Source organism: Malania oleifera, chromosome 9, assembly GCF_029873635.1.
Source record: "Malania oleifera isolate guangnan ecotype guangnan chromosome 9, ASM2987363v1, whole genome shotgun sequence".
Lineage (NCBI taxonomy): Eukaryota > Viridiplantae > Streptophyta > Magnoliopsida > Santalales > Ximeniaceae > Malania > Malania oleifera.
This window is the reverse complement of record NC_080425.1, coordinates 8,337,927-8,356,171: the sequence shown is the minus strand read 5'-3', so window position 1 is coordinate 8,356,171 and position 18,245 is coordinate 8,337,927. Positions and strand designations below refer to the sequence as shown.

Sequence of the window (18,245 nt, the reverse complement as noted above, 5' to 3'; positions counted from 1 at the left end):
GGATTTTAACAATGCATATGATGAAGTAAGGTATGAGAAACGTCAAGTTTATGTCTATTTTTCCTCTCTACAACCCCATTTTGTTGTGGAGTGTGGGCACAAGAGGATGAATGATGAACAATACCAAATTAAGTCATATAAGTACTGAATTTGGTGTTGTAAGTACTCTCTAGCATTATCACTTCATAGTATCCAAATAGAAAAACCAAATTGAGTATTTATTTCATAACAAAAGACACAAAAGATGAAAATATGATAACTCAAAACAATTTTTATTATAAAGCCAAGTCATCCTCATAATCATAAAAATAAGTTACTAGAAACCCAACTTGGACACAACTTGACTAGGACCCCAAACATCATAATGGAGACAACTTCTCTTCGCAGATATAAAGGACCAATCCCCATCTTGGCTGAACCAAAGAAAGCCTCTTACAAGGTTGATCCTCCAACTTCTATAAAGGTGCATCTTGTGTTTCATGTCAGCTGCCTCAAGCCATTCAATGCCAACACTGAAGACCACAAACATAAAACATCATAATGGACTAACACAAAAAGGCTTGTTGCCCCACTTATTGACTCAAAAAATCAATGGAGGATGACCTAGGCTACAATGGATTTGGAGTGGTGTAACAACAAAAATGCAGGCAATAGAAGGAGATAGTGGCTCAAAGTGGTAAAGTCCACCAGCATCACGTCCTCCGCCAATTGTATTCCTCATCTTCAATCCTGAATGACCACAAAATCAAGAAAGAATGTTATTGAACAATTAATGGATTTGGTAATTTTGCTAACTAATAGAAGATCTAAAGGGAACTTAGGAATACAAAACCAAAGGAAGAGAAGTAAAGAATGTGGGAATTTTTGTCCCTATTCTCCGAACTGTAGTACATAACATGAGGTAAGTTTTCAAAATAGTGGAGAGTAGAGAAGAAGTTATACAATCAATAGCAGCTAAATCCATAACTCAAGGTAAAGGGCGAGAAATACTAGATGACAGCAAGCTTTAGGGTCATCTAAACAAGAGATGCAATGGGAAAGAAGCTTGTTGGGATGCTTGATATTGCTAGAATTTGGAATACTCTTCCTCTAACATAGATACAATAAGTTGCTCCCTACTTGAGCCCAAAAGTGTGGAATCTATGGTGGCTACATTGGCGATGCAAGGTGGTTTACTATGAAGATCCCAACATTGCTCAACAGTATGACCTCCACATCCACAATGAGTGCACATGCAAGGTGGGCCTCTACCTCATCCATCTCTTCAACCACAACCACTTGAACCACCTCAAGAACTTTTGCGACTACTTTGTTGAAAACTAGAATCACCTTGTGTAACCAAAGCAGTCCTCCCAAAGTCAAGGGTTGAAACACTAGATGCAAGGGTTCTAGAACATTATGATCACTAGATTGGTCCAACCGATCAGGTTGAAAGGTCAAATCGGTTCAAACCAATGATTATATATAAACACATGTATAACATTATGATCACTAATTGGTCCAACCGATCATATTGAAAGGTCAAACTGTGGTTAAACCAGTGATTATATATAAACACATGCATATTTAGTAGTAGTAGTAGGAGGAGGAGGAGGAGGAGGATTTAATTCAATTTAATTTTATTTAGGAGCATAAGATTTTGATGCATAAATATTAAATAAGAGCAATGGAAGGTTTGATTTGATTAATAATTTTTTATCATAAAAATAATTTAGAATTCTTTACTTGATTTTATATATATTTGTTTGTTTTAATGCTAACACAAGAAAAAGCGACTATAGTGTTTTGGGTCTTAAGGCTCCTTTCCATGTAGATGAGGACTGGATTCAAGTTTCCCCCCTACAAATTTGACATATTAAGCTATTTATCAAAACTAAAAAGTGCTTTGTGAGTGGGTCAACCCAATCAGTTCACTAGGTTTGACTGAGTTAAGCTAACTCACGGAGTCTAGTTGAGTTCAGTCTAATTCTCTGAATTGTTGGGTTCATGTCATTACCCCAACCGATTCCAATCCAACCAAGTCGAATTAGAAAGTCCAATCTAGATTTTAAAACTATGTTGGGCAAAGGACGACAACTCTGCACTACCATGCATTCCACCAATATTGAACATAAACTTTGCAAAAGCAAACTTCAATACACAACTCCCAAAACAAACCAAACCCTTTCACAATTTAAATCAAATTTCAAAGAAGAGAATCCCATATAGACAATTGGTTCCTGCTTAGCTAAAAATTTAGGGACATATCAAAACATAACCCAACTTAGGGACATATCGAAACATTACATACTAAAAATTTAGCTCGCATAACCAAAGCACAAACAGCAATATATCTGTCTCATAGAAAGTAATAAATGAATAATATAAAAGAGAGTAGATGGGGCCCACTTGACAAATTTATGAACCTTAATCCTTTAATATGCTAAACATGCTACAAAGAATGAACAAAACCATAGATTTCGTGATGGTACCACTAAAGTACCAAACATAAGCAGTAAGCCTAATACTAAATAAAAGAATGATAAATGATTGAAATTTTATTGGAGTATCACTATTGCCAACGACACAGTATTTGTGTTAACAATGCAAAATCTCATGCTATGCAAGTATTAGTTGTCAAAACCTGCTTGTACTTATATGCTATTGCCCGGTGCCTGTATGCTAGTTTTCTTTTGTCAGAATCATCGGACAGAGTACTGAAGCCATCCTGGTTGAAATCATAATCAGAAAGATCCATGCCATCATCATATTCAACGAAGGCATCAAGTGAAGGCCTATTGTAGTTTTCGATCTGCAGAAAGTGCCAAATCAAAGTCAAGTAGTCAAAAAAATGTAATTTGCAGTTGTAATATTTTTTATGCTGATGCATATATTTAATTGGTCATAAACTCCAAGGATTATACATTTAAGTAAAAGTTTCAAAATTACTTGTTCATAAAAGAAATAGTCGTCACACACTTGAAGAATGTGTTTCTCCCACATCTTTCCAACTTCTACACCTTTTTGGACGTCCTTCACACCATTGAAAGCTTCAGCATATGTTCCATTCAACAAAGACTTGAGCAATACAAGAGTTTCGTCCATGTCCCAAATATACACATTCATTTTCCTATCAATCGATTTTTTAGCAGAAACCTCTGTCTTTTGAACAGAAACTGTTGAATTGCCACCTATTAGATCATCCATTTTGAAATGATAGGCAGCCTGGAACATACAAAATCCATTTGTTAAAAAAAGTAGACACAAGACTGAACATATTGACTTAAAAAATAAGAACTTGGACATAAATATTCATCAAAGATCAAACAAAAGGTTGCCTCATTTGCTTCACTTACTTTTCTAGCCTAGATGTCAGCAGCACACCAAGAATATATCATATGTTTTGCAGATAAGGAAATGAACTTCTATCTTGTGAACATAAATCATTAAATCACCTTTTTCTGGAACAAAGTTCATTAAGATAGAAAAATATACAAAAAGGATAAGAGATCCTTAAAAAGCCAACAAGAAAGTAAAAGAAGCTAACACAAAAACAACAATAAACCAAGCCATAAGTCCAACTAGGTGGGGTCAGCTGCATGAATCCTTTTTTGCCAAATTTACACAATCATGGGAAATTTCCTCCAACAATTTAAGGGCTATTAAATCCTCACTACTATCTCATTCCACGTATTTTAGGTCTACCCCTACCCCTTGCCACTAGCTCATTCCTCCGTGCAATATTTGACCTACATTGATCCCCAAACCATTTAAGCCACCCCTCCCTCATTTTATCTTCTATAGGTGCTATATGTAACGGTCTTGGGCCCAACTCCATTAAGGTATTATCTGCTTTGGCTCACCAACCTCATGAATTTGTCCTATAAAAGGCGCCTCACATAGCCAGAAACCAAACCAACCTTATAAGCCCAATATTTCCCTAATATACATCTAATATAAGACCATGACATTCTCCCCTATCTAATCTCTAACATCCTCGTTAGACTCTCCCCTATCTAATCTTTAACATCCTCGTTAGACTACCTTTAGTAGAGTCTCACATGATAGTACCCCCTTATGTGAATCTAATACCAAATGTAATAGTCTCGGACCCAACTCCAGTGAGGTATTGTCCACTTTGACCCACTGGCCTCACAAATTTGTCCTATAAAAGGCGCTTCACATAGTTAGAACCCAAACCAGCCTTAAAAGCCCAAAAATTCCCTAGTATACATCCGATAAGAAACCATGATACTATGTCTAACTTACCACGAATATGTTCATTCCTAAATTTATCTTTTAATGTTATACCACTCATCCAGCTTAGCATTCTCATTTCGAAAACTTTTACTTTTTTGAATAAGTTCTTCCTTAATTTCCTAACATTTTGAACTATTTAATATAGCTGGGCTTATAGTCCTACAACCTGCTCTAACTCTATGTACTACATCATCTTCAATTTCTCTTTCAACTTGCATAAATAGATCCAAGATATCGAAATCTACTAGTGCACTAAATTTCTTGACCATCAAGGTTAATCTTTTCTCAAATATTCTTTCAACCACTGAAATTACTTTTCCTACATTCTGTCTTATTTCTATTTATACTAAAACCTCTATATTCTAGAGCTTCTCTCAATTAAGTCTAGCTTCAATTCAATTGCACCCCTAGTTTCATAGATCAAGATAATATCATTTACAAACAATATACATTGCATAACCTCATTTTGGATACTCCTATTAAGTCCATCCATTAATAGTGCAAAAAGATAAGGGCTCAAAGCAGATCCTTGATGTACACCTATTATGATTAGGAATTCTCTAGACTCTCCACCTATGTCCTAATGCCAGTTCATATCCTTAATGACCTTAATTCATTTGTTGCATACTCCATTTTTTCCTAAAACACACCATAAAACTTCCTTAAATACGGTAAATACCCCATTATAGGCTTCCTCTAAGTCAACAAAAATCATACTGTAGAGACCCAAACCCGAGATAAGCTAGGTTCGTCGATGAAGGAGTTACGTTCGTCGACGAAATCCTTCAAAGCCTCATCAACGAAATTCAAAGCTTCATTGACGAGCAAATACCGAGTGGGTCAGAGAAATATCCGGAACTTGGGCACGACGACGAAGGGATGGCTTCGTCAACGAGCTGTGTGGTGGATTCGTCGACAAAGACGCCGCCTCGTTGACGAGTTGGGCTTGGTCAAAGGCCCTATAAATACCCATTTTGGTTGCTTAGAAACTAAGTTTCTCTCCCAAAAGCTCTCTCTCTCTCTCTCTAACCTGCGGTTTTCTCTCTCTCTCAAAGATTCTTGGCCGTTCGTCATCCGTTTCCAAAAACGGAGGGTACTGCATGGATCAGAAGAGGAAACTCTACAATTTTAGTGGATCGGATTGTAGTTTCGAAGATTTTCGGGTTTTCCCAAAAATCGAGGTAAGGATCTGATTTCAATTTCGATTGAATATTTGGATAGTAGTCGAAATTATAGTAAGATTATATTCTGTGATTTTTAGGTTTTGAGGGTCCCGGGTTGTCGATTTGGACCGTGTTCTTATGAAATTTCGTTTCAAGTTTAAGGTAAGGGGAATTTGATTACAACAGTTATTTTGAAAAACTAAACCGCTAAAAAGTTAGTTTATACTTATATGCATGATTTAACTGCTTATTTGCGGAATTCTACCGAGTAGAAATGTCGGTTTTACGATTATACGGTTTTTGGAGTATGATCTCCAAATTTTACAAATATCACTTATTTGCATTTATATTGTAATAGGAGATGCTTGAATCTTTTACTTTTCCTTTCAAATGACGTGTAATGGATTTATATCATTTAGCGGATTTTTTTTGGACTAAACTCGTGTGATATATGTTGAAATGGAAATGTATGAATTTTCTATATTATTGATATAGATTATGGGAACGGAGTTCCAATTTGTTATATTGAGTATGTTGAAATGGAAATGTATGAATTTTCTATACTATTGATATAGATTATGGGAACGGAGTTCCAATTTGTTATACTGATAATGTGGAAAAAAAAAACAAAGGCCGGTGATACACCAAACTGTATCAGTAAACAAAAAGAGGTAAACTAAGTGGATAGGCATCGGTTTGAACCCAATGTGATTATCTGAAATTGTGAAAATATTGGAATTGCACAGGTTACTATATTTTGCTATAAATTGTATACATGATACAAGTACCACAACTTGTGACCAAAAAAAGTTGAAAGAAACTTCAGTAAAAGAAGTTGAAAGAAACTTCAGTAAAAAGGGTTGAAAGATACTCCAGTTCGGGGGTTGAAATAAACTCCTAGGGCTAGGTACCGATGCTGGCAGTACAGTGTAAACCATACATGAGAAATTAGTATTGGTACGTTAGATGGTCGACCTGCGAGGAGTTAGTAAGCTGCTGGTAAAAATAAACCAGGGGGCAGTCGGATCATAAAAGACGCTCGGCTTTGTCTGCACGAACAGGACACTATTAGAGGCAATTTGTGCACAACCCGTGCCACAGGGTAATCAGGCAAATTGTCATACCAAGCTGGAGGTGTTCTAATAATCATATGCATAATTTAAATATTTGATGTGCAGATAAATGTTATATGTTACAGTATTATAAACAAATTTTTCAAACGTATGAGTTTGTATGGAAATAGGCATATATGCAGTCACACACTGTTGTAACACTTTCTTTCTTACTGAGAGGTGTCTCACCCTATTATACAACCTTTGTTTTCAGGTCCATTAGTACGTCAGTCCTAATAGCTAAAGGAACTAGGGAAATTGTATTTTGGTTTAGCTTACGTAGGCATTCGAATCATGTATTATACTTAGATGAAGGTCCTTTCTGGAGGATCGTAACAACAGGATTTATCCTATGTCTGGATTTGTGTACTTGTGGATGTATTAGTAAGCTCTGGTATAAGTCTAGTAGAAATCTCAATGAATGTTTATGTTTTTCCGCGACCATTACATTATAATTATGTATGGTTTACCCCCGTAGGTCCCTGTTTAGGGCGGGTTGTCTATGTATCTTGAACAGGTACAGGTATTTTGGTATGAGTGAGTGACACCTGGGTCCATATAAAGGGCTGGGTCGTTACACATATGCATGTCCCTCTTTTTTCCTCAAACTTTTCTATTAATCTTCTAAAAAATATATAACTTATGTAGTCGATCTCTAGGCATAAAACCAAATTGATTTTTTGAGATCCTCATTTCTAATCTTAGTCTTTGTTCAATTACCCTTTCCTACAGTTTCATTTTATGACTCATAAGTCTAATTCCATGATAGTTATTAGAATTTTGAATCTCTCCTTTGTTTTTATATATAGGTATTGAAGTGCTTTTCCTCCATTTGTTCGTCATTTTCTTAGTTTTTGCAATTGTGTAAAAAAAAATTGATAATAAAAGAAGGTATATTAGATTGAGAAAGAGAAGTTACAACCTAAAGGGACAAGAGGTCTGCCTAAAAAAATAAAAAAACAGAAACAAAACAAAAATAATAATAAAGATGAAATTAAAAAAACAAATAAATAAATAAAATAAATAAATAACCAAAAAGTGCTCCTAACAAGGTAAACCCTTTTTCAGTGCCTTTCCATCATAATTAACTGAGCACTTTAATTTGCAAGCTCCCTCTGACCCTTCTTCGCTTTGTACTTACCCCCATCAAAGTGTGCTTCAATTCCACCAGCATCACGCATTTTTAAGTCCAATTTATCCATTATATCTTGAGCTTCTAAGTCCTTCGTAGAAATCACCTCCACTAGTATAGGAAAAATTACATCATTGCACTGCAGTTTATAATCCAACCCATCGTTCTCAAAAATAGGAACCCCCTCCAGTCCTTCCATCCAGGCAGGATGTAGTGATGTACACATGATAGATCCCCGAGAACATCATACGAATCAAAAACATAATCATATTGTTCCCGAATCTCATCCAACAGCAAACACCCCCAAAGTCTAACTCACTAATGTCATCACTATTGTTATCTAAAAAATTTCCCCATTTCTTAGGCCACCTTTACTTTTCTAACTCCATCACTTGCTATATCATTCATCTTAGCAAGTGTATCTTCCATAATGCTCAAATCTCCTTCAGAAGCTCTCCTAATAATCCTTGGCTTTATCTCACTAGAATGCTTTCTTTCTTCTTCATATAATTCCTTCATTTCCGCACTCATCATTGCAGCCTTTCAATGAGCATACACCTTAGGACCATTAGATTTTTCAAAATTAAATCCTGAAACACCAAATTTCCTACCCAATTCGGCTACTTTTTTTTATTAAACCTGTCAACACCAGCCTCTAATCCCTCTGCAAAATCATAATCAACAGCCAATCTGACACTTCTATTATTATCATCACTTTCTTCACAAACGGATTTCAAAACAAAATCAAAATCATCTTGATTACACTTTGAATGTTGATCCATTCTATGATTATTTTGGAGAGCTTGAGAAAGATTTTGTATTTCATTAACATCTTGGCGAATACCCACCTCTCTCATATGTAAATTTTGGCTAGGAAAATGGGCTTGTTTGGAAACAGGGTTGTGCAAGGGAAGGGCCTAAACACCCATACCCTTGCCCTGAGCCTTTTAGATACAAGGCCTATCTATGAAAGTCCCTATTTATAAGAGACTTATTTTGAATCTTGTCAAAACACTAACCTGCTCTATTAAATGGCCCTACTTTGTTAAACAAGAAGCCCCACCTTTCTCACAAACTTGGCCCAAATCCATGAGTACTAGATGACCAAGCCCAGACTTCATACTCTCATCGTCCACTTTCACAGCCCTATCACCTCTGCAAGACTAGTAGCATCCACCGAAAACCTAGTTCCCTGCACCTTATGGACATTCACCTCTGATCAAGTGGCATTGTAATCTGGTAACGACACCCTTAATTCCTTCAATCGCAGATCAACACCGCAACTAAGACACGATTTTTCTGATTGTGGACTACTTGAGCAATCTTCGCCTATCATTCCTTCCATCACCACCTTACTCCACGATCTAGGTACTAAAGTGCTTGCAACACCTAAAAAAGGGCAGCCTGGTGCACAAAGCTCCTACCTATGCATGCAGCAAGGAAGGGGCAAACCACGATGGGTCTATAGTACACAGCCTTACCTTGTATTTTAGCAAGAGACTGTTTCCACACCTTGAACCTATGACCAGCAACAACTTTACCGTTGCACCTAGGCTCCTTCCCTAAAGTAGCTTGCGACACTTGCTCCTTCAAAATTGTGCCGAATTTCCTTCACAAATTTGCAGAACTCATTCGCCAAGCTTCGCCACCTAATTCCTTTTAAACCTTCAGGAGTGAAAACCAAAAAATTCTTACCTTTCCCCCTCAACCCTAATTCCAAAAAATTCCCCACCCTTGTTCACCTAATTGCCATATAGCAATGGAAGCTTGTGAACGCTTCTAAAGCCCCTTTCCAATTGGACAAAAGTATATAGACCATCAGTGAGCCAGGAAACTGCCTCCTTCGTGAATTTGACTCACCTATTTGGACAAATGTTATTCTCAAGCACACAAGGAAAGGGGTCTCCCCCTCCTTATACAATCTCAGATCGAAGGATTTTCTTTCAATCTGCACTGAGCACTTTAACATTGCCTCCTACTGACACAGCCATGTTCGTGTTCACACAAGTGTGAGAGAGTGGTTACACGAGAGAAAAAGAGACTCATCCTTCGAAAGCTTAAATAGGATTAAAGCCTTCCACAAAGCAACGTCCGGCAATGGAGATTGCACTAATGCAATGTCCTCCGATGGCTAGGGTTCAAACACTGCAATGTCCGGCGATGGCTCGTTCTGAAAGGGAGACACCAAATAATTTTGTTATCACCTAGGCATTTCCAAACCTCAATTTATATGTCATCTGGTTCGAAAGCTTTTCCATTTTGCATTTTTTTTAATACAATCTTAACTTCATTAACTCTAATTTTGCAAATCAATCTCAAATTTTCAGCCTTTTCCTCATTTTTCAATTCTCAGTTTAAGCATTCTACTTAGTTTTCATTTAGTAGCTTGTTAAATTAAATTCCCTACCCTTCTTTTATGCCTTCTTTTTTTTTTTAAAGACACTATCATCCTCCTTTTTTACACATTTTACACTGTCTAAGTCCTTGCCCTCTTTCTCTAGCTCTAATGAGTTTAAATATGTCTCTTTCCCCTTCTTTTGCTTCACTAACAAGACCTCTTTTGTATCTTTTCTTGTTTTTTTATACTTTTCAAAGTTTTCCACGTTCTATATTTTTGTCATGCTTTATTCCAAATTCTTTGTCTTCACAACTTCTTAAACATCATGATCCCACAACCAACTTTCTTTTCTAATCTAGAATCTTTCTTTGGATTCACCTAAAATGTCTTTTGCTATTTTTTAATAGAGCTAGCTATCCTACTCCAAAGAGTGTTCACGTCTACACTATCTCCTATTGTCCAGTCACCATCTTTGATCATTTTATCTTTAAATTTTATTATATTCTCCCTTTTGGTTCTAGCATCTTGTTCTCTTGCATTTATTTATATTACTCTATCTCTTCCATTTTTTAATACATATACAAGCACTAAAACTCTATATTTTTTCCATTAACTTTCACCTACAATAACTTTATAATCCTTACATCATAAACACTCTACCCATCTAACTACGAAAAATTCTGACTTCTATTTTGTCCACTCTTAGAGGTTATTAAGCACTCTTCTCTCTTCTTAAAGCATGTATTCATCATAATAAAATCATATGATATGGCAAAGTCTAAGATTGTATCACCACCACTCAATTTTATCTCCATATCCATGTTATCCATATATCCTCTCATAGCCTTTATTGTCTTTTCAAATGTGTCCACTCAAATCAACTCCTATGAAGATTTTCTAAGTCCCTGATATCCCTTGTATAATACCATCTATACCTTCCCAAGATTGTCTTTTAAGGCTTTTTGCTAAGCCTATTTGAGAAGCATATCTTTTGACCTAAGACCATCTTGATTTTTATGACTCCATACCCTACTCTTTTAACATCTACAACACTACCTTTTAGATCCTTGTTTATAATGCTTCCTATCCCATTTTTATATTTTTATTTTCAATTGTGTCAAAATTTAAATCTTGATTTTTCAGTCTCCAGCTTTCTCCTCAACCCACTTAGTTTCTTAAATATAATTTATGTTAATTTTTCTTAAAATCATTGTGTCAACCGTCATCTTCTCCATGCTTTTACCCATAAGCGTCCCTATATTACAAGTTTCTAATCTAATCCTATACTCCTAAACTAACTTCTTTACCCACCCACGACAAGGATGATGCAATAACCCTTGCATATTCAACATTGTATCCAAGTGCTAACACAGTGAGTTGCTTCAAGGCAATGACCTAGCCAACCCTTGCCCCTTTTCCACTATATCTAGGTGGTAAATGTGCAATTATAGGTACCTGGAATGTGATGCGCCTTGCGTTGTGGTATGGATACAGATATAAGGCACGCTACTTAATAGGTACGCAATTCTTGAGGGGGTAGGCTTAGTCGATATACGCCATTTCAGGCTTGAACCACTTTTTTGGATCCTAGTATGCTTTAATTATTTACTTATTATGAATATCTTTCATATCTAAGTAATATACATACATACATACATACATATATATATATATTTACAATTTCTTTTTTTTTTTTACAAAATCTCAATGTGAGAAATATAAGTACATCACTATTATTCTTAAATTAAGAATAATTAACTAATAAATTAACTCATTTATTTTAACATAAACTAGTGTTATTATTTTTAGCTACTAAATAAATAGATTTGTTGGACTCTTTAAATAAAAAAAATGAACATGAACTTTAAAAATTATTAATTTCCAGCTGCACAACTTTCAAGTACAGATGTTTGGGATTCTTCTACTAGCAATCTTCTCATTGTGGTAGTCCTTGTGACAGTTTTGTGGCATCAATTTCATATCTATTCTAGGGCTCTACCTTCAAGGATCAAGCAAAACTCGATTTTCAATTTTTCTTACAATTTGTTTTAAATTTTCTGAATATTTTCACATGCTTTTTAAATGAAAAATGTTAACTAATTTGGGTCACCACTTTTGGCAAATTTGGATCCCAATCCCCATTAATCCAAGACATTATCAACCCCCAAACTAGGGCATTCGACATGGATCGTGGGCCACCCACAAAGGGGGCGTGACCCAAATTACTATGATGAGTGCAATGCATCACTCATAGGGAATGCCCCAGTGAAATTGGTAAGCATTCATATTATAGAGAATAGAGATCTAACAAGTTTTATGTTGGTTGTCAGCTACGTAAAGCAATCCTACCCCTTTACCCAAGCTTGGGACACGTGAAAAGATTTAGGACATTGAGTGCGTCACTGGCAAAGTTAATCTAATACACAAAAAACAAAACAAAAAAAAAAAACCAAAAACCAAAAACTAAATTCAATCCAATAAAGCCAACCAATCACATTCGATGTCAAGGGAAAAAAAGTCATATTGCCAATATACCCTGCAGGCTGCAGCAAACACTCACGTGGGAGAGGGAAAAAAATCCAGTAGAAATCAAATCTACAGATGAACCTCAATCATGGAAAATACAGGCACTCCTCTCCAGCCAAAGAATCCGTATAACTTCAAATACTGCGCATTGCCACAATATCCTTACCTTCTTATGCCTTCCAAAGTTTATAAAATCAATCAACAAATATGCTTCCAAAGAATGAGGAGTGAGGACAAGCCCAAAACTCTCCCACTTAACCAACCAGTTTGTTCCATAAACACCAACCCATGGAGCAATCAAGAAATAAATGAGTGCAATTGTCATTACTAGCATATCATATAAAACACATATCAGGAGAGAGTGAGAGAGAGAGAGAAAGAAGCACATGGTCTTTGAATCTGCAACGTGTTGCAGCCTAGAGCACACTTAATTTTATAAATATATATATATATATATATAAGACTTGACTTATTGTCTTAAAAAAAATACAAACCTTGTAGTTAAGAACACCCTAGGGCTATGCATAGATGCAACAAATTGAAAGAAAAATAGAAGAAAACAAGAACACAATGATTTTCATGGTTTAACAATGTGCCTAGATCCATGGAGCCTTTCCAAAATCTCCAGTATACAAACTGCAATGATGTCCTCAAAAAGCTAGGAGTGTTGTGCTACCGCTATCCAAGTTATTCCATGTCTCCCCATTTCCACCCTACAGCCTCTAACATCAACTAAATCACTCTTTTCTTTCCATTATGTTTTATAGAAAAAAGAAAGACATTATTAGAATAAAAAAGAATGCAAAATAAGAAGGATAGGAAATCCTTCAACAGTACAGAAAATTCTTAAATTAAAGGAAGCACAATCAAGCTAAAAGAGCTCACTAGCCCTCGTGTACATCCAAAAACGCATCCACTTAAAATACCCGACTATAAAGTCCCATAGAGATGCCAGACGCTATATTCTATCTCAAATAAAATAAATTTAATATGCGCATTTCATTCCAACAAGATCCCCAACAAAACAGCAACCACCACATAACTCCACCCAACACACCTACATCCTTACTCCTCCCAAAACCTCTAAAATAGACAACCAAAAGATCTTCCACAGTCAAACAAACGCAATCTTCTCCAAATTCTAAACATACCAAGCTCCATAAGCCCCAAGAAAAACTGAATCACTCTTCCTCACCAAAATAAACTACGCCATCTAAACTCATCTGTTGCCTACAACTAAACAGTTTCAAAACTTTATCCCTTTAACCAAAAATAAACACCACCTAATTAACCCAAAACGTGAAAGCCAAATAAGAACAACATTTTATCTTCAAATAAAAACAATAATCTTACACCAAGTTCGGTTTGCATAAGAAATGGAACTGAGATAGGAACGGAATCAACATGCAATACCCATATTAAAAATACACAGGAATAATTTTTAGAATATAATTAAAGAACAAGTATAATTCCAGGAATACCCCTTATAAATTAAATTACAAAATACTAGTTATGGCATGCGCTAACTGATATGTGTGTGCTCCACAAACCATTGATTGATGATTTTATTTAAATTGAAACTTGTAGGAAAAGGACATTTTAGGGAGGATGAGGGAAAATTTGCTGGTTGAGAACTACCTGTCTTCCCTTAAATAATTGTACATTTAATGTTAGCCATTATCTAATATAAATAAATTTTATTTAAAAAAAAAAAAAAAAAGTTTCTGCACAGGTCACCGTGGCCAGTGATCATGTCAATCATCACCAGCTAGAGCGACCTGCAACTGGGTTGCTGGCCAATTGAGAGAGAGGGATTTAAGAGATTTGAAAGAAAAATTTGCTCTCTGGTTCGCCACGTCCAGGATACAAAGGATGGGGAAGATAACAAAAAATTTAAGAACAATAATATGATGTACTCTTTGTCTCCCCTTGGCACAATTATTTGTGTCCACCACTGCAGACTCCCATCAAAACCACATTTCCTAGTGCACCAGTGCAGCGTTGGCGTCCCACACTTTCCCTTGTGTTAAAGTTTGATATACATTGTTGGCCTACAACCTAACAGCTTAAACTTTTAGGTGAAGTAGTAATCTAACATGATATCAGAGCTCTGGTTACCAGGAGGTCCTGAGTTCTAATCTTGTCGCCCGTCTTTATTCTGTGGCATTATTTATCATTTGTTTATCTCCACGGACTATCGGGCTGCACGTGCGGAGAGTGTTAAAATTTGATATACATTGTTGGCCCACAACCTAACAGCTTAAGCTTTTAGGTGAAGTGGTAATCCAACACCTTGATCAAACAATGAACCCCAGCACTAACTGCACCAACTAAAGAAAATGCTGAACTCAAGTAGTTGGGGTTTAGGCTCTGTTCAGTCGAGTACAGTTTGGTGCAGCCTACCCAGAAAGAAAACTGGATAGTCAGAAAGACAAAAGGATTACAACAGTCAACCAACAAAACAAAATGAGGAGGTTGCATTGATATTCTGGGTGTGATCCACACAACCCAGAAGAAGGATTCGTGAGAAGAAGAAAAAAAACAAATGTATACAATTAAAAGTAATAAAGAAGAGGAATTTTAATTTGCTTCGTCCGATCCGCCTGCGACTAGAAGTGGAACTACAACCAAATTGACTACGCATGAAGGTCTAATCCTATTACTTCTCCATGACAGACAGATTTCGAAGTGCATAACACATCAATCAAGTGCTAGAACCCTTCTGTATTATCCATATATTCTCAGTCTCCATAACTATTAGCAAATCAATTAACGAAAACCCAATCAACAGAAAACATAAAACAATAGAGCAAATGGGGTGGAGAAATGGAAATTGAGCAATATAGAAAAGGTAAGAAATCTGAGAAATATTAAGCAATTCTCAACAAATCCCAATTTTACCTAGAATTAAAAGATTCCAAAATTCAAGACGGCGAAATGGGTCGGCAGAGAGCAGTGAAGAAGTCTACGGCGACGCAGAGCTTCACTGCAACAGCGACCAACTTTCTGGCTATACACCAGGAAGATGATAATGGACAGCTAAACGACGTCGCCTCGCTTCGCTTTGTAGATGGAAGAATCCTGCTTGGTGTCTGTCCGCGCACGGGACTGCTGGCGCGGAATATTTTTTCAGAATTAATTTTATAATATAGGAAAAATGTAAAATAATAGGTTACTTAATTTTAAAAAAATAATAATTTCAATAAATATTCTTTTATTTTTAAAAAAATATCTTTCACGTTACAAGGTTTGATTTATTTATTAGATTTACAAATCAAAAATACCTTATTAATTTAACTAAATAATTTAATTTCAAATTTCTTTCATATTTTAAACTCTGTCGGGTTTTTTCTCTTCTCTAACACATCTATTAATTGCAACACTTTCCTCCCCAAGGAAATAAATTTGTATAAATGCTTATGCCTATGTCTAACGTAAATTAGACATATATAACTATTTAACCAATTTTATAATAATTTGCTAAATAGAATTTGAGATTTTCATGTTAGGTATCCCGAATTCAAATCTTGGGAGAGATGGGTTACATTTTATTTGTGCAACTGTCTTTATGCTACTTGTGTACCACTCACAAAGAAAATGCATGGCACAAAGAGAAATGATTGCGTGTAAACGATATCTTACTAAAGAAGGTTTAGCCGTCTTGTCTAAATAATATAGTTATTCGACAACTAATTGACAATGCAGTTAAAAGAGTTTGACTAAATGAAGGTACCGGAACGTTGACTTGATCTTCATCCATAACAAAAAACATTTCTTCAACATCGTATCTTAAGAAAGAAGCTAATGAAATAGTGACAAGTTAATAATAACAAAATAATTCCTAGTTATTATGGCATTGAGCACGCTCACATTTGGCAATGGACATACCAATCTTCAAAGTCATATCCAAACACGCCATATGAAGATAAGAAGAGAGCGATAGCCCATCATATAAGTATACTGAAATTCATTTATACTATCCAAATTAAGATAAGAAAGAGTTTGATAACTATGAAGAAGATTTCATATGTTAGATCTTCCTAAATAGTGCAAATAGCCTTCCAACAATGATATAAAGACTCTTGGTCATTTTTCAGTAGCAATTTGTGAGTGGCCACTACTTGTTATTTTTAAATGCATATATACAGTCTTATGATGTAATTGTCGCTATTTAATTATCTTTAACGGCAATTTTATTGAATCACTGCAAGTAATCGCTACTAAAAGCTTCTTTTTAGGTTTGTCACTCACATATCCCCTTATTTTAGTTTTCTCTCCCAAAAAACAAAACCTCCGCCCCATCCAATCCTTCTCGATCACTATTTTCCTCTCTCTCATAATAGCATTGTTAATTGAACCTCTCTTCTCTATCTCTCGCTTTCTCTATTTCTCTTAAACAAGCAACTCTTCACAAATGCATCTCCATTCTCACAAAGAATCATGTAACAATTCCACAACTCTCTCTCTCAATTTGTAACAACCCAGAAATAATATGTGTGTAAGTGTAAAAAAAAATTATTATTCATATTATATTAAATTAGTTAATAAAATAAACAAATAAAATGAATAGTATTATAATGAAAAAAAAGTAACTAACCAGAATAAAGATATATATATATATATATATATATATATATATATATATAAGTGTAAAAGGATCCTGAAGCTTCTTTAGGATCCATTTTTTTTTTCCACAACACAGAGAGCCCCTCATATGGTCGTACGGCCTCTCTCTCTCTCTCTCTCCCCTCATGCTCTCCCACTCTCTCCTCAATTTCTTCCAAATCTTTGGTCGAATCGACGATCAGACACCACCACGAGGTCCCAGTTTCGATTCTAAGCAAGTTAATCAGAGCAAAATTTTTATTTGGAGATCCTAAACACCACCCTAAGGCTAAGGTGAGGAGTACAAACTATATATGTTGTTTTAAAAAATTTAACCGATTAAATTGTAGTATTTAATTATTAAACTATATGATTGGATTATATTAGATTTTTGGAAATATTCCTAAGATTAAATTAAACTGCAGGATTAGATTATATTAGATTTTTGGAAATATTTTTTAAATTAAATTAAACTAATTATATTAGATTTTTGGAAATGTTCATGAGATTTAATTAAACTGTAGGATTGAATTATATTAGATTTTTGGGAATATTTTGGAGTTAAATTAAACTGCAAGGATTTGATCAAATAAGTGTTTTAAATATGTTAGGAATAAAATTTAAATATGGAAAGTGGATCATACCCGCGTTTTCTTTAGAATTTATCGGTTAACGGGAGCGTATGAGCCTAAGAATGTTGGGATAGTAATTTATTCTGAGGTTGAGTTATGCGAACGCCGCATGTACTACTTTAGGATCCCTGCGGACATTTCTCCAGGAATCAGGTAAGGGGAATAAATTACGCCAGGACTTTTTAGAAATTAATTGATTAATTTAAAGTACGATATGAATATATATTATATGTAATTTTCTAGCTTATCAGGCATATGAAAATAATGGCTTTGAATTATTATATGTTTTTCTGGACAAGTATTATGTTATGAAATATTATTGAAAATCTATGTGGCATAAGGAATGGTTTTGATTATTGAAAAATAAATATGTGAAAATATTATATGATGAAATGTGATTTATATTGAGATATGATTTATACAGAAATGACGATATGATATATATCTATATACATGTTTTACACGGATATGATGATATAAGTATATACAGATATGTTT

At 35.1% G+C, this 18,245-nt stretch overlaps 1 protein-coding gene across 2 annotated transcripts in view; it reads right to left on the bottom strand.

Moving 5' to 3' along the window:
- Positions 1 to 15,630, bottom strand: part of LOC131164977 (eyes absent homolog) — a 56,229-nt gene extending 40,599 nt beyond the window's left edge. Inside the window, exons 1-3 of one of the 2 annotated variants that reach the window (XM_058122553.1) lie at positions 15,412 to 15,630; positions 2,929 to 3,204; positions 2,624 to 2,791 (exon numbers count right to left, since the gene is read on the bottom strand). In XM_058122553.1, the coding sequence (XP_057978536.1) occupies positions 2,624 to 2,791; positions 2,929 to 3,186 (426 nt within the window). In that variant the 5' untranslated portion in view covers positions 3,187 to 3,204; positions 15,412 to 15,630. The remainder of the gene's footprint in view (positions 1 to 2,623; positions 2,792 to 2,928; positions 3,205 to 15,411) is intronic. The other variant, XM_058122554.1, reaches the window with a different exon arrangement.
- Between the last annotated feature and the right edge of the window lie 2,615 nt (positions 15,631 to 18,245).